A 22,096-nucleotide genomic window follows, 5' to 3' on the forward strand; every position below is an offset into this window, starting at 1 on the left:
CAGCCCAGCTCATATTGAAATGCTTTGGTTCTTACAGTGTTGACTCCAGAAGAGTTTTACTTAGCTTTCTTGGAGCACACTGTTCTGACATGAGATGGTCTAAGACTCAGATTAGCCTCAGACTCATTTTACAGACTGATGCAAATATTCCTTTATCATTTCTCTGTGAGATTAGCCGTATTTATAGATTGACAATGCGTCTTGTAGCTCATTTCTCTTTTGTTCACATTTATTTTTTACAGCAAACTGCTTTCATCTGTGGATACACTTAAAAATTAAGGTTCCTAAATGGTTCTTGGCTTTGACACACAGTTCTGGGAAAAACATTCAATTGGTATAGATTTGAGTGGAGATCCATGTGTGAAATACCCCTTGGTATTTGGGGGGTCCCATGCTGGCTGCCTACTCCAGCGTTGGCTGGCTGCTAATTCACTCACTAGCACTGATGCTACTTTAATGGCAACAAAATGTTTGGTTTAACATTTCCTCTTTGGAAATACTCTTTTCTAGTTTGGTAATGCGCTCTTCCACACATTAACTGAGATCTTACACATCTCCTCTTTTGTCTTTGGTTTGAGATATAACTAACTATTTCCACCAGGGTTTTCTGAAAACCAAGTTTTCAGACTTACAGATATGCTACGGCATACTGTAATTTTTTCAGAGGTATATTGGTCATGTTTATAGTTGTTAGGCTATGAAGGACCAACTAGGTGAGCCAGTTTGCCACAGCGCCACCTTGAGGCAGACCAGTGCTGCATCACTAGTTAGTTAAGAATGCCGAAGACAGAAGCTCACAGATTGTGGGTGAAGAAGGCTAAAAAAGCTAAAGAAAGCTAAAGAATTTGTGTCTGGACATCAGTTTTTCACTAACAGACAGCTTAACGTCATAATAAGTTTATTTTCAGGGACCCCACAGAACTTTGATTTTGAGACATTCAGGGGGTCCAAGTGGTTAATTAGGGGGATTTCAGGTCTCTCCTGTATTTCTCACCTTGGTGGAGATATAATACAAGTAGAATAGGTTCACTAGTGGAATAAAACATAAATACTCAAACCATACAGAGGAAAGGTGAAAAGGAGGTGACCAGTGTTGAATGTCTGTCAATGATTTGGTGGACTGCACTCTTGAAAATAAAGATTTCGAAATGTTTCCCAGCGTGGATTTGTAGTTCTTAAAAAACCTTTACTTGGCATTATGTAGAGGCTCTTTAAAGTTAATAAAGGTCCTCTACACTCATATATTTCATTTATAAATAGGTATTTGAAGAAGCAACAGTGAAGTGATTACTGGCATAGTATTATATATAATTACATCATGTGTAGGTTTGCAGTGAGCTAATGTTAGCAGGTTAGGCAATGATCAATCCAACACTTAGGCAACTGCCTAAGTGATGACTTGATCACTGGGAGACTGTAAGTTAGATCACCAGTGCAGTGATGCCACTGCCTTTGGTGGCTGGGAGCCTAAAAGAGCACAAATGGTTAGCCAGTGCAGGTATTTGTCAGGTAACATATCAGATTTAGTAGTTAGCATTCTCCTTCAAATGTGTTGTGCTGTCCAATGACACTGTATTAACAGCAATTCGAAGAGATGTGGTGAAGCTGAGAATTTATGTGCTAGCCTTTACCTTCCCTGCTTGGAAGCATCATGTGATGGGAAAGTAATGACTAAATCGGGGAGGAAATTGGCTAAATAAAAAAATAAACAAACAAATAAGACTCCGAAATGGTTCATGGCTTGGACTTGCTGTTCTAGGAAAAATCTGTAATTGGTTGAGAACATTTACAAAATCAAGACTTTATTGACACATCTATTGGATGGTTCTTCCTGTATCCAGAAGTAGTTCTTCTATAAGATTACTCAAAAGAACCCTTTTTGCACTTTTATGTTTAAGTGTACTCATACTCTATCAATCTCCTACAATCTCCATCACGTAATACTGTGTTACAGTCAAAAAAAAATCCACAGAATGATCAGAGAATGAAGGAAAACATGAGATGCGAAACTCTAAATGACCTTCATCTTGGCCTCATTGTACACTCCTAACAACAAAGAGTCCTAGGGTTCTTCACTTGGACATACAGCTCTGGGAATCAAATCTTTAATTGGGATAGAACTTTTACATGACATGGGGCTTCTTTAAACTGCATAAAGTTTTGCCTCACTTGTACATCTCACAAAGGGTTTTTAAAAGTTCTTTAGGGAAACAAAAGTTGTTCTTCTCTGGCACTGCTCCAAAGAACCCTTTTGGCACCTTTATATGTAAGAGCACTATCACAAACTATCGTCAAATGTCCTGTGGCAATCACTTGCGGCAGTGAGTCTGTTACTTGCACATTTGGGCTGATGCAAAGAGCAGGCAATTTTGGTGCAAAGTTCTATGATTCAAAGTTAGAGAGCAAAAGGAGAAGTGTGTGACATTTTAAAGGTTTATTAGCTAGAACTGAACAGCATGAAAGAAGTGTTAAGCCATTAATATTTTACTATTCAGTCTCCTGACTGCCATTATTACCTTTTGTGCTGGAGCCACTCTGACCACGGTAATAGGGTGTCTGTTTCTCTGCAGGATTTTTGTGGCGGGGATCGGCTTCTTCAGCCTCTGCTTCTTAATGACCTCTCTAGGGGGCCAGTTCTCGGCCAAGCGGCTCGGGGACTCTCCCTTCACCATCCGGACTGAAGGTAAGCTGGGCGGTCTCTTCTACGGCTAATACTGCCCAAACTGCCCTTCTCACTCGACCCCAGTGTGGTCTGAGCACAAATAGCTGGCAGCGGCTTGCATCAGCTGTTTTCATGGAGTAAAGGGGAGAATGTTTGTGAGCATGCAGGTTTGGTGTGAGGGGGGAATGTTTCAGGTGGGTTTGTGCTTCTTTTGCTCTTGGTTATATGGAGATCAGTGCAGAGTGAATAGGCTCTATGGCTGTGGACTATAGAACACACATGTATGTTTTTTTTTTATTATACTAGAAATAGTGCAGTGTACATACAATCCATAAATATTATGTATCTGTAACCTATATGTAATAAAAACTTGAGTGTTGCAACAGTCTAAGTGGTTTGATCTTCAATGATGTCATGGCTGGGAGTCCAAGAGAACATAAATGGCGAGCCACTTCAGGTGTCTGTTTGCTGACAAAATTGGCAGTTAGTGTTTTCCTCCAAACGTGTTGGTGTTGCATTAGCGGCAGTTCAAAATGATGAGGTGATGCTTCATATGTCTCAGAAGAAGCAGGTCCTAGCTCTCAGCTTGGTAGCATTGTGAGATAGGTGGAGACCTAGCTGGCGAGTGGAGTTTTGGTGGAACTTAACCAAAAAGAAATATTTTTGCCATTAAGTGTGAATAAACAAAACATGTAACTTAAAAAATCCACGTTTGTATTTCTGCCTTTGTGGGATATTTCTATTCCCCTTTATGTTACTATAGCTGAATAACACTGTGTAAAAGTCAAAGACTTTTATTCATTATTCATCACAAGTTGTTTAATTTGCAGCATTGGGGAAAAAGCAGAAAATGTTTATTTACCAAAAATTACACTAAAGCTTCAACAACAAAGTGTAATATCAAAATGTTCAGTATTTAGTGCGTCCACTCATCACCTTTATTGTAACTTCTATTGTTTTTGGTAGACTTGCTTTCAGTCTTTCAAAGAAATCTGCAGGGATATTTCTCCACACCTCCAAAGTTCAGTGTTAGAAGTTATATTTTCCATAACCTCAATTACAAATTTAGACACATAGAAACTCCTCCACATCTAAGATTTTAAGAATTTTCTTCTTTTTCCTTTTCTCAGTAACAGCCTCTTCATAGCTACACAGCTACTTCTCAAAGATGAAAGCTTTGTGTACTGTTTATCTGATGGTGACAGATCTTAGATTAGCTGTAGTCTATCAGAATTTAGATTAGATTAAGTGACCCTCTATTAGTCCCACAACAGGGAAATTTCACCTCCACATTTAACTCACTCATGCAGTGAAACACCACATACACACTAGTGAACACACCTCACTAGGGGGCAGTGAGCACACTTGCCTGGAGCGGTGGGCAGCCCTTTCCACAGCGCCCGGGGAGCAGTTGGGGGTTAGGTGCCTTGATCAAGCGCACTTCAGTCACATACTGTTGGCTCAGGGGATTGAACCGGTGACCTTCCGGTCACAAGGCTGGTTCCCTAACCTCCAGCCCATGACTGCCCCAATCTCGCACAATGGTTGACATTCACATTCCTTATACTAGTATTACCTTATATCTACTCTCCTCAGAAATGTGTTCTGCAAAATGAATTATTTAATAGCCAATTTAACTGGAAATTTAACAAAGGGTCAGACTTTTGCATAGTACTGCATGTCCCCTATGTACTGTAGGTTTATACATACTGCCAGTATGTAACAAGAATGGTCTAAGCCTAAACTTAAACTTAACCTTACTCTAATCCTCAATAACTAAGAAGAACATCACTTTACATTATCAACTATTTTTTAGGCCTGATATTGTGGGTTAGCACTGCTTTTCTTTGGTTTTCATAGATATTCAGGAGAGCTTGGTCCTAAAAATGTACACCCACACCCACAAACCTAAGAGGTTATGAATATGGTTCACAGTGCGAGCACGATGAGCTGTCCCTCCTTTCATCACTAGTCTCTATGTTCATAAAGCACACTTCCTGCATATGTGAATGACAGCTCATAGCCTACAGTGAGAGATATGAGTAATTCTGTGCCCAGGAAAAGCCGACTCCCAAGTTATAGGATAAAGCTGCGGACATAAAATCGATACTTGAAGCAGTTGCTCTCTTTGCGGTTTGCAGAGTGGCAGCAAACAGTGACCTGATATGAGGAGAATAGCAGTGTGTGTAGAGGCAGAAATAAATGCAGTGCTAGGCAGGATCCATCTGCATATTCTCCAAAGCCTGGCTTACAGCTCTAAGTGATAGATAATCTTGGTTTAATAGAGCCCAGTGCTGCAGAGAGAGAGAGAGAGAGAGAGAGAGAGAGAAGGGGGGGGGGAGACAAAGAGAGAGAGGCTGACTAATTAACTACTCGTCTTGGGAAAGCAGCTGGCTCTTGCTCATTAAACACCGCCAGCTGCCTGGCCAAAGAAGGACGCGAGAGTTTGAAGACCCATCGCTCCATCCCTCTTTTTTCTTTTTTTTCCAGGACAAAATAAGCTTATATTCACCTTTTGTACTAAACAACAACATAGGAACACCGACTTTCACTCAGTGGTAATAAACACTGTCTAACTGCCTAAAAACAAAACAGTAAGCATTAAGCATTACTCTCTTCATTGAAACCCATTATAAGGAAAATACTTAACATGGCTTAATTTCCTAAAACAACAAACATAAAACCTTCCTCACATATTATTGGTCATAAACAATGTCTACTGCCAATAACTCCGAGGAACTCTTAAGACCTCCTAGGCTTGGAGTTCCCAATCTTAGTCCTAGAGCTACACTACACTACACACCTGATAGAGCCTTAATAATAACGAGGAGTCATCAGGACTGAGATTGAGAACTGCTATTCATAAGGAACACATTAGGAAAGACCTTAATAAGGCTGAATGTATTTAAATGAAGTAGAACCCCAAATTTCTCTGCATTATATATTCATGCTTTGGGCAGAAGTGAGAGAAATAGCTCATTGTTTAAGTGTAAGTGCACCAAACCACATTAAATGAGCCCTCAAAACAAAAACAGTATATGTGACTTTTTTTTTGTAAAAATCGTATAAGAGGGGGCCGTATCATCAGGAGATCGCGAGTTCGATCCCTGGTGCTGCAATTGGCTCCGCTCTCTCTGGGTGGGTAGGATGCCTCCCCCCCCCCAACCCTCTCCCATATCACCCAACGCGATTCTAGCCAGCACAGGCGTCTGTTAGCTGACGTAACAGATCTGGCGGTTGGCGCTTTCCTCCGAGCGCGTTCAGCTGTCCAGTGACGTTGCGTGAGCGGCAGTTCGAAAAGAAGCGGTGGTTGGCTTCACAGGTCTCGGAGGAAGCCTGTGTTAGCCTTCACCCTCTTAGCGTTGAGAGCTTCGTGTGATTGGGGGAGTCCTAACTAGCGGGTGGAATTGGCGACGACTAAATTGGGGAGATAATTTGGTTAAAAAATCAACGTATAAGCATTGTATGTAAATACCAAGTTTGATGCCCCGTATTCAAAATAAAGTGGTCATTAAAATGTAACTAAAGCATAGTTTGGCCTTTTCAACAGCTAATATTCGAAGTTTCGCCCTTTTGGGGGAGGGGGTGGTAGTGATGGGGGGGCTGAGAAAGTCATTCAGAAAATCTGCATCCAGCAACTGTCTTCTGCAGTTTCATCCACTGTAAAATCTGAATCTCCAGGCTCGCTGCTTTCCTTGCAGAGCCCTGCGACGCTCACAGCTTTGCTCTGTCTACCAGGCCAGCTACTCTCTGAGCGGTGGGCTAGGGGGTAATAGCACAGTGCATGTACGGGGTAACCAGCACTTCATGGAGGTGGTCTAACTCTAAGTACGCAAAGCATACATTGTAGTAGGGCTCAGTACAGCAGGGCAGTGTTTGCAGTCACCCTAGCAATACATGCTGTCTGGTACTGTATTAGTGTGACATTCACTGCTGTGAGTGAGTGGGATGTAAGGAGCCTGCACTGCGTTGTAAGTAGTTGTTGTTAAAGAGAGGAAATGTTTGGCCATTTTAGGTTAATTTGTACAAAGACTTTTATGTTGAAGATCCTGAATACGGGTGGAGTGGCGGGTGTTCCAGAGTAGAGCAGAGGGCTGTGTTTCTTCGCGCTGTGTTTGGCACGGTTTTTAGCAAATTTAAAGTAAAAGCTGTGTTATGGACCCTAACTTTGGGTCATCTAAGTTTCTCCCGAGAACCCCGAACGTTAAAGTATTTTGCGGTTCCCCTTTTTTGATAGCCTACATTTAGCCCCCCCCAAAAATTCTGATTTCCAAAATTAAAAACCAAATACCAACCCAACAAACAAATATCCAAACAATTAAATATCCGGGTTCAGTCCGACTCAAATGTTCCCATAAAAGTGGGGTTTAATGAACAGAAAATGCTTGTAATGCTTTGTTTTGGATTACAGTTTAGATCTTTTGGTATATGACTCTATTTTTGTGTAGTGAACATTAGAGAAACTTCATGTTCTTAGGTCATACTATGAACTTGTTTATAACCAGTAAGATAAAAGAACATTAAACGACGTTAAGCTTTGTAATGGCTTTCAATGGGAGAGAAATAAGATTACTGTGACAGTTATTATTTAGACTTTGAATTACAGTTTTGTGCTTTTAGCAGTGGACAGTGTTTATTACCAGTTAGATGTGGTCCTGAGTCATTGTTTTAGTACATTACATCAAGTATTTTAGAATGTCCTCTTTTGTGGTGCCATACTAAAGACTGTAAACTATCTGATACTACTGTACTCTCTATCTCTCTCTCTCTCTCTCTAACAGTAAATGAGCAGTCATATCATGTGTATGTGTGCGTGTGTGTGTAGAGAGAGTGTAGGCCTCGGCTGTGTGTTCCACATCTCTAAATGAGCTGTCCTCTGCTCCACTGCTGTGCTGATCCAGTGAGAGGCTGTTGATTCTCTGATCCTCTCTACACATAACAGCTTCTTTTAGCTTTTGTCCGCCCACTCCCGCCACATTCAGCCTCATTTAAAACACATTCGCTAACGCTAATCCTGCACCACGAGCCGGAGGTCAGCTTTCAGGGTCGTAAGTCTTCTGCTAATGGCCATTTTGGAAGGATGTTAGTGATCTGATTCACTTTTTTTTTGATGTGAAAGCAGCGTGCGTGTTGGCTCCTGGATTTTGGACGGGATTTACACTTGGGAAGGTTTATGGCACAGATACAGTGAAGAGATTTTGCTCCTAAACATGGCCTTGGCTTGGTCTGAGTTGTGCGTTAGTGATGCTTTGTATCAGGAAGAACATTGTTTGTTGCTTGACAGTTAAAATGGAAATGTTGGGGGTGGCTTGCATGCCCTTAAAACTGGGTTTCTTCAAGGCTTATTTAGTTCAAAGGCTGGTTGTACAGTATATGGATCAATTTACCGAACTGATTTAAAAACAGCTGAAAATGCATTTTGGACTTTTAACTAACTTGGACTTTAGACTGAAACCCTTTTGCTTTGAGTGACTGCAAACCTTAACCATGTTTATTTTATTAAAATAAAAAAAATAAACATAACATTTTATCACCATCAATACAATATGCCTCCAATGTGTTGGTAGTGACAATTTTAGCTAATTTTCTGGCCAGAATTTTTTAACATGACTAGCAAACACAGCTATAAACAATTGTACACATATAAAATCAAAATATTTTCAATAAAACAGAAAATATGTGTTTCGGTAGTGACAATTCTTTTTGTGTTACACTCTGATTTTGAGATATTAGAATATATTTACTTCAAAACAATAGGATCTAACTGCTCACCATGTGGCCATGAGGGACAGGGATGCAGACTCACTACCTGCTCTAAAATGCAGGAGTGTGGCTAAAATAAAGCTCCCCCAATGAAATTATTTGTGTTTTGGTAACATGAAAACATGGGACAACAGTTTTTGACCCAAAAACTTTTTTTCTTTTTTTTTTAACTCATGATAACTCATGATAAATGTAAATCTTCTATCAACTTTATATTATTTTTTTTTTTTTACTGTGGGACCAAAAGTTCTAGACATTAGCCAGGTAACTGTGAGGTACAAACTCCAAAGTACTAGATAATCATTTTGAGTAATTTGAGGTAATGTTCCTCAAAATGGTGCCAAAGAATAATTTCTTGTGGCTCCCTGAAAAACCTATTTAATAGATGCTTCCTTTAAGACTCAGTTATGTAAATTAGAGTATGGAGAACCTTTTTATGCTTTAAAGAATCACTATATGAAGTAAAAATTCTAATGAAAAGTTTTTAATCAAACCGTCTGTCCAAGCCAAAAAACACTTAGGAACCTATTTTTAAGATCATAGCCATGCATGAAATACACACATTCTGCCTGAAAACTGATCTAAACAGGAATATTACTGTAAATTCCAAAGACTACTTTGCACTAATGCCATTATTCTGTCATCTCTAGAGCAGCAATAAAGTCCAATCACAAAAACTTCACCCTTTTCTGCTCAAAATAGGGAAATTAAGATGAAGAATGACTAAAACTGGGGGAGGCAGTATCTACAAGTGAGGGATAGAATGTTATTATTCCATTATATTTCCTCGAAATTTATTTTTTATTTGCTCAGTTGTATTCCCATGTGAGACGTTCTATATCTGCCAGCTTTGTTTTGATACTGAATCTACTCTTGAGTCAGCAAGACAGTGCTGCCTTAAAAAGCCCATATCATGGAAAACTAATACAGTTATACGTAAACTACTGTAAACTAATCTGAAACAGCCCATTTTGAATGTACTATTTTTGTGATGTCGGAAAATCCAATGCATTTACATATTTCTGCATATACATACCTACATCAAACTTCAATTACAAACATGTTGGGAGAGTACATAGACCGTTAATAAAAACAGAAAGCACTGATTAGGAAATTTTATTTGACATATTAAACTGAAAATAGTACAAAATATATATTTTACATATTATATTATATTTTTACCATCTCTTTCTCTTTCTATTAATTTAGCTTATGATTTCTTTTTGTAATAAATACTAAACACCACTGTGTTACATCAGCTTTCCTTTTAGTAATTGTTTGGGAACTAATTCATTGTATTTGAAAGTGAAATTCTTTGCCATTGTATTATTATAAGAGTCTGTAGCTGCACAACCATATAAGGCCTTCGTTGTTCATAAAGAGCCACACATTTTTAATGGGATACAGATGTGCAGTGCAAGAAGGTCAGTCTAGCACCCGCATTCTGTGATTCTGAATGCAGCGATGCTGTTGTAACACATGCAGACTGTGGCTTGGTGCTGTCATGCTGGAATAAGCATACATGTCAGTCATCAGTCCATTTCAGATGAGCTCAAGTCCAGAGAAGTCAGGGGATCTTGTAAACATATGGCTTCTGCTGTGCATAGCATTTGTGGATGCAGTGATAGTGTTAACTGACAAAGGTTTGTCAAAGTATTTTTGGACCCATGCGGTGATATCAATCACAGAAACATGCTAGTTTTTAATGCAGGGCCTCACAGTTATATTTTTTTTTTGCCCTTGCCCTTTACACAGATTTCTCTGAATTCTCTAGATTGAGGAACGTTGTTCTTAAACTGCTGGATTATTCTGTGACACATTTTTTGATGCAGTGGTGAGCTTTGACCCATCCTTTCTCATAAGAGGCAGGCCTTTACTGGAAGCTACTTATACCCAAGCATGATTGCATTACCAGTTTATGATGTTTTATGAACATTTTACATCATTATCTGATGGAACATGATGCAGGCATTAATTTCAGAATGTGCCTATATTTACAAAAAACAAGAAAGATAAAACTTTACGTAAGGGTGTCCCAAAAAAATCATTTGAGATGTGAATATCTGAGTAACTATATGTCCTAGGCAAACAAAATTAAATAGGCTTCATGTTGAACAATACAAGATTTATTTATCAAAATTCCAACAAGAAATTCAGAGGGATGTAGATTTTATAACCAATTTCACAAAGCTTCACAAATGTAATATCTTCCGATACTGGTGGTCGTCCAGATCCCTTTGCCCTGCACAGACAGCCTTCCTCTTTGAATTTTTTGTGCCATGTCCAAATCTGCTTTCCAGCTGGTGCATTTTTATTGAATTTTCTCAAAAATACACGCTGCACACTCTTGTTTGACTGTGTTCGAGCATATTCTAACACACAAAATGCCTCTTCATTTCTAGTGAAGGCCATTCTTCAACCTGAACAAAAAACATTAAAAATTAAACTTGTTAGTTTTTACACATTTTGTTAACATTCGCGATACTTTGAGGGAGAATTGGTTATGTTATTAGATTACGAAATGATGTCAATTTTTTTGGGCCACGCTGTATCTTTTCTTTAGGTTCATAGTTTAAAGACTAGAGAAAAACAAGCACTCAACTCATAGTAAGGAAGCATCTAAATGTTAATCTTAATATCTGTGTAGACAACAAAGAGATCAGATGGAAAGACAAAGGAGACTTTGCTGCTCAGTTATTTCTCCTGAACAAAAGAGCCCAGAAATCTCACGTCTCCCTCTTGAGTTTCAGTAGAGATCTCAATAAAGTCATGATTTTCAGATTTCCTAAGATAATAATGCTCATGTTTATCTGCGCTAAAGAGAGGAATCTCAATACAAACCCAACCATTTCACATCCAAAACCAAGAGCCTCCTCAGTTTTGATGTTGAGTAACTGTTTTATGGTTTGTCAAGGCAAAAAGGACCTCTTTTGTCTAATGTCATTTCTCCTAATCAGCATTAGGTCTCCTGAGCCATCAAAGATCAACAATTGAGCAATAAAATTTTCTTCTGGGAAGCTTTCAGGATTAATATCAGGAAAGAAAGTGTTATTGTGCCATTAAACTAATGTCTCTAATTAACGCAAGTTATAAAAGAGCATAAAAAACCCATTGTGGTTAACTCTGTTTCCCCCACTGATAATCCAGACAACAAAGGCTTTTGGGCTGTGTTAGGCAGAAAGGCAGCAGGGAGTGAGCTGTGGGTGGCTTCTGCCTCGTTTCATTAAAGTTGCATTAGTCTTTCTCTGGAGATCCGCTGGAACTCCTCAGAGGTGACATTTGAGAATCAGGTTTCCTCGGGCTAAAACACGATTCAACAGGAGTGCGGCTGTGTGGGTGCTAAACTCGTCGCTCGCTTGTCAAGACAGTTTATGGTATGATGGTATTATATGTGCTTGATACCAAACATGTGAAGACTTGATAAGAAATACAGTTTCTCATTATGCTGTGATGTTTTGCCTCAGTTCCATTATGCAGTGTTTATGTTGTTGTTAAGTGAAAGGCTTATTGTCCAACTGGCCATGTGGTCTTTATGGAGGGGTCATCGATTAAGGTGGAACTTAGCAGAAGCAAGCTGTTTTAAAGAGGAACTATACTCCACTACTTTCAGCTAACTCCACCCTTGGCTCAACTTTGCATTGTGCATTTTGAGCCTTAACAGTATGAGCCACTGACTCAAGCCGCTGAAGAGTTAACAGAGTGCCAGAAAATGATTAGCAGCGAGCGGCAGAGGCATAGAACGTCCCCTAAAACTGTGACTTGGTAGCTTCTAATTATCTATTCAGCAGGTCCATATTCAATATACCCTACGTCTGATTTCTTAGATGCACTGAATTCTGAATGAATAAAGTGGATTTTTGAATTTTTGCATCACCGGTCAGCCAGGGTTTGCTGCAGTGGCCCTAACGTTAAAACCTTCAGTCTGCAAGCTGAACAGAAATCAATGGCAAGCAGCACTGGAACTACAGAAAGTGGGGAAAAAGTAAAAAAGGCTGTACGGATGAAAGGTTGACACAGTCGGCCATTTAAAGTTAACCTTTTATAAACCTTGTCGCTTTCCATAGTTTCAGTGTTGCTTGCTGTTGATTTCTCTTCAGTGAGGGCGGCGTCCGAGGGTCCGAGTTGTTGTTTGACTGATTTGCATACTGCAACATGCTATGGTACTTTGGTACCAAGACACGTCATCCGCACCTATAGCAGAGTTGAACCAGAGGGGCGCTGCAGAGGCAGAACTGACCACGATAAAAATGATATTTTTACGGTTTAGAAAGATGTGTTGACATTTTAAGCAAGGCTGGTATATTTTATTATTACAGAGCAGTGCATTTCAGCTGTTAATTTAAAAAAGTCTTAGGGTGTAGTTACTCTTTAAAACAGCCAAAGGGGAAAAAATAGACCTTCTTTCAGAGTTTCAGCCATAGCCCCACCCCAAAACACAAGCTCCCAAGTGCACAACATGTTCTAGCATTTGAGAGCCACACCCATGTTCATTCTTTTCTTCACTCATGATTTTATCTTTTTTTTTTATATCTTATCTTTTTATGGTTTGTTTGGCAATGTAAGCATCACAGGTAGTGGCAGGGTTGGCAAATTTGGTATCATTTCTTTGAAAAACTAGCTCTTACAGTGAGTCTCTAGCTAAAAAGCTATAAAGCTATAAAGCAGTGGTTTCCAACCGTCCTCCTGGAGATCTACTTTCATGCAGAGTTTAGTACTAACTTGCATCTAACTTGCTGCCCCTCCCCATACCTATACTAATGCAGCTGATCCAGTCAATCACGCACTTCTGAAAAAGTTAATTAGCTGGAGCAGGTGTGGCAGACTGTGGTGTGAACTACAGTCCACAGGAAGGTAGCTCTCCAGAACCAGGGTTGGTGACCACTTCTGTAAAGCTACACTAGCTCCCTGTTATAGTCTGTGGACGCACAACATGACTGACAAAGTAAATTTGCTTCTTTTTCCTGACTTGGTGGTCCACATCGTTGTCTTTTCCTTTTTAGCGGTTTTGGCAACTACAGAGATCAGATCTTGTCTACTATGCCCGTCACAATCATGAACTTTCAGCTGACCATTTATTGCCTTGTAAATAATTACGTTAGACCCTCTCATTTTTAAGTTTTGTTCACTGTATGCAACTGTTAAAATACAAGCCTAAAGTGGCCAGACTGGCTGATTAGCTATACTTAAAAAAAAAAAAATCTGTTAAAAAAAGGTAAAAAGTCCGGCAGCAGGGGTGCCAGACAAAACTTGTTAATTAACAGTAAAAGTGTGTTTTCTCAGTGATGGTAAAATGTGTAAAATTACAGTCAGTTTCTTAAAAATACTACCTTTTACTGTAATTCAACAGCTTTACTAGTTCAATAAGTTATTCTGACATACAGAATTTGACCATAATAATAAAAGTTATAATAATAAAAAAACACCATTAAAATAAACACAAATGTCTGTGAAATAAAGGTAAATTAACAACAGCAGAGTTAATGTATGTAGTTAGTGAATTTTTATATACAGTGTGTCTTGCTTCCTAGTTGTCAATACTTACTAGCTCCCGAATGACAACAGGCACAGTTTGAGCTCCAATAAACAAACATTACTCACTGCTGCCCTCTAAACATGATGTGGCACCATTTAGAAATAGAAGAAAGACCCATGACATCACAATAAATGCATTTTCTGCTTTCCTTTCTTTATATGTATTTACTGAAACCCAACTACTGAAAACACTTAATTCACACTCCATATGTTGCAACGTGAACCACATGATTATAAAAAATATCTTCAATCAAATAATGGCAAACAGCACAAATAATTGCAATCAGATGATTATGTAATAATTGTGATAGATCTGTCTCAGATAGCTGGTGGAAGGTGACGATTATTCTTCAGCAATTTCACTTTGATCCTGTCTTTAATACACTTCATCATCCACTTTATCAAAAAACACTAATATGAGTCCACCTACTGTATAGCTCCACTATTTAGGTGCACAAATGCAGACTGAAGTCCATCTGTTGTCATGCACAGTTTAGCAGCCACTTTCTACTTTGTGCTATTCTTAACACAGCAGTGACACTGACATGCTAGTGGCATTTCTGAGTTGAGAATGGCCAACCACTCAAATATATCCAGCCAGGAGCTGCTCTGTGGTTAGAAACTGACTATTGATTATGAGCTAGAGCACAGGTTCCCAACCCTGGTCCCAAGGTACCCCCTGCCCTGCATATTTTTTGTGTTTTCCTGCTCTAAAACACCCACTTCAACTCAGAAAGGGCTTGCTAATTCACTGATTCGTTTGATCAGGTGTGTTGGGAGCAGAGAAAACATGTGCAGGGCAGGGTACTCCAAGACCAGGGTTGGGAATAACTGAGCTAGAGGATGGACGATACAAATTATCCATCAACCCTTTAACAGGCTATGGGCCTGCCGGCGAGCCCAAAGTTTTATTACACAAATAGCTCAACCAGTTTTCATTAAAGCCCCTGTACTTACTAAATAATAATTCTTTGTATGTAATAAGCCTGGGATGTTAAGAGGTTAAAATAATAGCCTCCTGTATTAATAATTGCGGTCATTGACCATGTACATTAAAAAATATAATATAGTGAATGATGTCAAGGTAAAGTATAGATTCATTGGTAACACTTTACTGTAAAGTACTGTTCAATGCTACATGACACCTACATAAGCTTGTCATGACAATGGACATAACCCTACATTATGTTTATAAATGCTTTTTTCAATAGGCGTCATTTGCTATAAAGGTTACATTTGCCAAATTTGATCAAAGTTAGCCAAAGTAACAGATGATGCCTATTGGAATAAGCATTTATAAACGTTTATGTAGGCTTATGGCAGTTGTCATGACAAGCTTATGTAGGTGTCATATAGCCTTGTGAACAGTACTCAACAGTAAAGTGTTAACAGATGAGCTACAGTCTCATCAAGGAACAATAGATCTAAATATCTACACAGAATGAAGGAAGCTGTCTATGGAGACCACCCACTCTGAACTAGGCTGCTTTACTCAGGGTGATAACAATGCGCAAGAGTGCCTCAGGGAAAAGAACGCTGACTAATGCTGAAGTCATCTTCAAGTGTGAGCTCACCTCTTCAGCTAACATTTCAGGGATTTGAGTAGAAATTATCAAGGCCAAATAGATGGAGGTGTTTGTTTGTGTTTGGTTTCATGGTAAATGCCACTGAGAGATGAGGCCATGTGTCTTCATGTAGTGACAGAGGTTATTTTGGAGCTGTAAATGACTCTGCTGAAGGCATCAAATAGCTGTAGATTCATCAATAAACACCTGCCTTAGACTTTCATACATTTTTCATTTAAATATGCTTGTGGGACACTTTATTGGAAACACCTACAGGGTAGCTCTACTTTGCTTGTGAAACAGTTAGAGATTGTAATCCATTCAGGTCCTAGACCTTTAACTGTGGTCAATTTCTGACTACATAGCTGTTCTTAGCTGGAATATTCTGACTGTGGACTACTTTACTCTTGAGAATGAACCACCACTCAAATTATGTCTGGTCAATAGCGACATTAATTCACTCAGTTTAGGGACACAGGAAGTGGGGGTGCTGAGGTTGCGGCAGCAGATTCCAAGATTGTTTAAGTGCAAATGCTGAAAATAATATATATCTACTTACTATATATGAACACTTTGTAGTTCTGCAATTACAGGCTATAGTCCATACTTTGTTAGCACCCTCTTAACCTGCTCTTCAGTGGTCAGGACCCCCATGGACCCTCATAGAGCAGGTAATATTTGGGTGGTGGGTCATTCTCAGCACTGCAGTAACACTGATGTGGTGGTGGAGTGTTAGTGTGTGTTGTGCTGGTCTGAGTGGATCAGACAAAGCAGTGCTGCTGGAGTTTCTAAACACCTCAGTGTCACTGAGGACTGAGAGTAGTCCACCAACCAAAAATATCCAGCCAACAGCATCCTGTGGGCAGCGTCCTGTGACCACTGATGAAGGACTAGAAGTCGACCAACATAAACTGTGCAGCGGCAGATGACCTATTGTCTCTGACTTTACATTTACAAGGTGGACTGACAAGGTAGGAGTGTCTAATAGAGTGGACAATGAGTGGACACAGTGTTTAAAAACTCCATCAGCACTGCTGTGTCTGATCCACTCATACCAGCACAACATACACTAACACACAGTAAAGACCTATGTGTACTTGTGTATGTGGGGTCCAAAAGACTGAGACCACATTAAAAATCTGGATTTTATCTGGCTTTTAAACAACAGAAAGTTTTAGAATTAAAAAAAAAATTAAAAAAAAAAATTAAAACAAAGTTATCACAAGTAAAATGTAAAAGATGCAATATTCTAAATCCTGCACTATTTCTCAGTCACTATTCAAATTTAAGTAAATTTGTAAAACCAACCATGTTAAGGTCTTTGAACAAAAGATGCATTTTCCCTTCCATTAAAACATGTTAAGACGTATCTCAGGTGTACCTGATCTACTTGTCAGAGGCTTTTGCATGGACTTGTGGAGTCTGTGCTAACTCGAGTGCACATTGTAATTAACACAAAGGGAATAGACACCAAAATTCATGTTCAAATTTCAAAGATTTTATTTTACACTCAAACTGTTTTGCTTATAATGTAATTTGTAAATAAAAAACTTTGTATTAAATCAGAAAAGTACCATTTTCAGTCCCCACTTTTTCCCCATTTTAGCCCCCACTGCATGTTTTATTCATATGTTTTCAAAGACTGCAGTAGCCTCGCACTGTTTAACTACAACAAGTGTCACTTGACAAAGCAGCCAGTAGCTAACTTTCCCAGTTAGCTGCTGGCTGCTTTCAGGATGTGTCACTAAAACATAATCAGGTTAAGATGCAGAGGACTTGTAGGCTATTTCTGAGCCCTAAAGCAGCCTAATATTGTTTTAATATTATTAAAAATATATATTTAATGTAATAATGTACCATGCTTTAAATACATTAGTGTTTTTTTTAATCAACTATTATAGCTCCCTCTCAGTGTGTGTTCAAGTGTTTACCTTTAAGCGTGTAACTTTACGTGCATGGCACCTATCAACAGTTTGATTAGTTGCCACCCAGCTCATTTGCATGAAGTTCGTACTGTAAGAGAAAGAGCAGAGAACTGATGGTGTGCATTAGCTGTTTGATGTATTGTAGTCTTTTGCCATTTTATAGCATGTCATGACATGTTCTGTTTGATGCAAATTATGAAAAAAAAAATCAAAAGAAAATAAGCCAAATCATTTTGCATGACATCATCATTCACATCACATACGTGCTGCTTAAAAAATCTCCTTCCTGTGTCCCTGGTTCAGAATGTAGAAAAGTGAGCAGTGGTGCCAGTTGGACAACCAGAGGATGCTCTGCTTTATTAAAAACACCAACCTTCTGCTTCCACTCAGTGGCTACTTTATGAGGTCCAGCTGCCTTATAAGTCCATTATGTAGATGAACAATTACAGACTGTAGTGCATGTGTGAATGTGTATCCTGGCATCAGAGTGTATCATGGCTAGGACAAACTTTCAGCTAAGAACAGTTCTGTGGTCAGAAACTAACCACAGGTGATGTGCTAGAAGATGACCAAGGCTGGCTTTACACAGTGATACGTTTTGGGCTGCCTGCAACCTATTTTCTGTGCAACCTGACAGTTACATTAAGCAATTCAAAAACAATCCAAGTTGTTGCATGTAACACATTCAGTTACTCCATTAGAGTAGAGTTTCATCTATCTGTCTAGAGCTCTTTACTACATTTTTGAGTTTTGCTGTCTGTGTGTTGAGCCTTTGAAAATTAATGTTGAAGTAGCTACGATGGTTGTACTTGATGTCTTGCTCATCCTGTCCTAGAACCACAAGAAGTTCCTCAAGGAAGTGTTGTAATTTCTATAATAATTTTCATCTTTTGGATCCCAAATAAATCTCAGATCTGTGTGACATTAGGGGGCATCAAGAGGGGAGAAAATTAATCCAAGTACATAAAATCACAATAACAGCAGGATAACAAAGAAGAATAAACTGTGGCACAAGCAGCCATTTAGACAGTTGTTAGTGTTAGCTGGCTAGTTAACACAGCAGGTTATGGAAATGTTAGCTTCAAGAAACTGGGGGGCATGGGATTCTGTTTTATTTTAAATTGTTTAAATGTATGTATGTCCTTCAACATAATCATGTGATGCGTTCTCTGTATTTTGATTGGCTGATTCATTAAGCATGTTTCACAAAGTTGCTTGCAACTGTTGCTTCTGAATTTCAAGTGAGTTGCATGATGCTTTACATTATGCAATTCAAGTGCAATTTTGTTGCATGTAAGGATCAAACAACTGAAGTTGCATGAAAGTTTAACTGTTTAAAGCCAACCTAACACAAATTGTAAATGTACACCTACAGTACTGTGCAAAAGTCTTAGGCACCTAAGCAAATTATTTAAAACCATTTAATAATAATAATAATAATAATAATAATAATAATATCTTTATTCATAGAGCACTGTTCATACCGGTGGCAGCTCAAAGTGCTTTACAGACAGGTGATAATGTTTTACAGCAGTAGACAAGACAATGACAGATGAATGACGTTAAAAAAGAAATACCAAAGAGATGTAGGGTTTTAATTAAATGCCTAGTTAAAAAGATACATTTTCACATGTTTCTTAAAAGTGTGCACTGGGTTTGCTTGACTGTCTAATAAAAGGTGAAATTGAGTTTAAAAAAAAACAAACATAATATCTGAAAGAGTCTCTCCATGTTTTCTGTATTTTACTGAAGGTATTTGCAGAAGGCCACTATCTGCAGATCTAAGATCTCATGCTGGAACATAAACAGACAGACATTCTGTGAAGTAACAGATGTTAAGTCATTTAGAGCCTTAAAATCTAGTAGCAGAACTTTAAAATCTATCCTGAAAGACACAAACAGCCAGTGCAGTTCTTTCTAAACAGGAGTGATGTGATCTCTCTGTTTTGCATTTTGTATAAGTGGTAGAAGATGTATTGTTTTGTTAGGAAGCCCAGTAAGAAGAGCTTTACAGTAATCAACTCTGCTTGTACCAAGTATATAAACAAGTTTCTCTGCGTCGCTCTGAGACAGAAAAGGCTGAACTTTATCAATATTTCTCAAATGATAAAAGCTACTTTAGTGGCTGCGTTTACATGCAGGATAAAAGCTCAGAGTCTAAGATTACACCCAGGTGTTGTACTTTAGGTTTGGTATATGAAGCTAAAGAACGCATAAAGCAGCTCTCAGAGTTTTAGTACCAACAATCAGTATTTCAGTTTTTTCATTATTAAGTTGTAAGACATTTTGTGACATCCACTGAAAAATATCTGACACACAGCTGGTAAGCCTGTCAATAATGTCTTCATCATTAGAAGGAATAGAAATGTATAATTGTGTGTTATCAGCATAGCTGATTTAACCCAGCAGTAAGTGTGTTTTTGCACATCAACCCAATATACAACATTACCATAAATAACATAAATACAGTAAAAAGTAACAAGAATTTGATTGTAATCTAGTTAGTCCAGATTTCTCCTTAATGCCTCTTTCAATAGATTTTTTTTCAAATCTGCCAGCAGCACACCTGATTTAATTTAATAAATCACTGACCGACCAAACCACATATTAAATGATAACTATAAATAATGGGCTGCCACAAGGAGAGGTTTAGAAAAGGTGAAACTAACACATTAAAATACATTAAGTCTGTACTTAGTGTGTTAATGTTTAGGTATTTATTCTAATATTGTAAGCAATTATGAGCAAATAAATGCTTAGAGCTCAACAGCTTTTTACATACAGTTTTCTCAGCTGTTTTTCACCTTTTTACACAATATTAACAACAGTAACAACAGTAACAATAGCTCAAATGTAAAATAGGTACTTCTAATGCAGCAGATGGTGAATGTATATTTGTTCTAAGCATCTCTAAGCAGCTGATTTAATGAGTAAAACACACCGAAGCAAAGTATTCTAATTAATCAGCATAATATTAATAAGTCTAATAACATTTCATGCATTTCATGATTAATTGGCTTCTCTGGGATTGGATCTCGAAATATGACTGGATGATTATTGTTTATTATCTAGTTTGACACTTTGATAGCACACATTATTAGTCCTGAATGGCTGAATTCTCTGTGGAGTTTACAAACCCCTTACCTAAACTTCAAATTGAGTTTATTTTCTAAAAGAGCATTTGCTCTCAGTGGAATTCAAGAGTGAATAAGAAAATATCTGCGGCTGTCACTCACAGCCGCCTAAAGAGTGCGGAAAACTCCCAAGATAGAAAAATAAAACCTAATAGGGCAATGAGGATATAAGTTGAAATCCCTGCACAGTGCTGTGTGGACAAAACATTTCCCTAAAGCCTCCACAGCACCAGAATGATCCTATTGAAGAAAGACAAATTCTGTAATAGCTTAGGTTGTGGCCCCATCAACCAATGAACAACAGAACAGACAGAACTGCTGGGAGTCAAACATTTTCCAAAGAGAAAGTTCACCACAACACATTGGGATAGAGTCCCGTCCATTAGATTGCAAATGAACTTTTCCCGATCAATACCTGAATGATTGCTAGCTGGAATATTTCAAATTTCATATAGGTGAATGTGATGTATGCTACATGCTATTGCATTTACATATAACAGGGCCAACATGTGTCAATAGTTAAGGATAGAGCACAAAGGCTTGAGACAACTACAAGGTCAAAAATAGTTGCTATTTTATTGGTTTACTTCCCACAGTCTGTAAGTAATAACTTTATTTATACACCTTACCTGAGCCACCTCACAATGTTAAGGGAACAGTTCAGCAAAAAAAAATTCTATGCATTTTTCCACTTATTGTAGATGTAGTCAAGAGATGCTTGGTGTCCAAATTTTGCTTCTTTAGTTTAAAACTGGAGCTACAGGGCTAATGAAGCACTAGAAGCCAAAGTCACCCAAATCATTCCTGTAAATAAATCATCAAAACTTCTCTCAACCTGCACAAACCGCATTCAGGTCTTCATTACACTTGCACAGCCTAGTCTAGGACACTGTATGACCTGTGAGCTATTAAAGTGAACCAGATTTCACCATACATTCTAGACAACAGGAGTTGTGCCAAATTCCAACTCTCCCTTTCATATGCACACTCATTGTGGAGGCATATGGTTGCTACAGATTACATTCAAAATCTGTGCTTATAAATGGAAAATGATAGGAACTTTAAATGTACTCTAGTGTCCATATGGCTCATGACATGCGTGTACACGAATGGGAGTCAGAGTCTGCGGGAGGGTTGAAATTTGGCACAGCACAGTGAGATTTTGTTCATTTTTAAAGTTCAGTCTTATAGTAAGTCATATTGTGTCCTAAACCACATCAACAAGTCTGAGTGACCCTTCCGAAAAGCTGGATGCAGGTTGAGATAGTTTTGAAGATGTATTTATGGGAAAGATTTGAGTGACTTCTAGTGTTCATAAGCATGGTTTGCCTCATTGCTCTAGCGCTGAATTAAATAAGCACAATTTAAACACCAAACATGTCTTGGCTGATTGACTACATCTGGGGTGAGTGTAAAACTGAATAAATTAGATTTTTCACTGAGCCATTTCTTTAAAAATAAAGTTCATTAAATGGTTCTTGGCTTGAATGTCGTTTCTGCCTGTTTTGGAGGTCC

The 22,096-nt window shown here is 38.5% G+C and overlaps 1 protein-coding gene across 2 annotated transcripts in view; it reads left to right on the top strand.

Annotated features, from left to right (window-relative positions):
- LOC118821225 (alpha-1,6-mannosylglycoprotein 6-beta-N-acetylglucosaminyltransferase B-like) overlaps positions 1–22,096 on the top strand; it is a 144,511-nt gene that overhangs the window by 821 nt on the left and 121,594 nt on the right. For both annotated transcript variants that reach the window (XM_036589750.1, XM_036589749.1), the window contains exon 2: positions 2,571–2,683. In XM_036589750.1, coding sequence (XP_036445643.1) covers positions 2,571–2,683 — 113 coding nt within the window. The remainder of the gene's footprint in view (positions 1–2,570; positions 2,684–22,096) is intronic.

This window comes from Colossoma macropomum, unplaced genomic scaffold (genome assembly GCF_904425465.1).
Source record: "Colossoma macropomum unplaced genomic scaffold, Colossoma_macropomum, whole genome shotgun sequence".
Taxonomy (NCBI): Eukaryota; Metazoa; Chordata; class Actinopteri; order Characiformes; family Serrasalmidae; genus Colossoma; species Colossoma macropomum.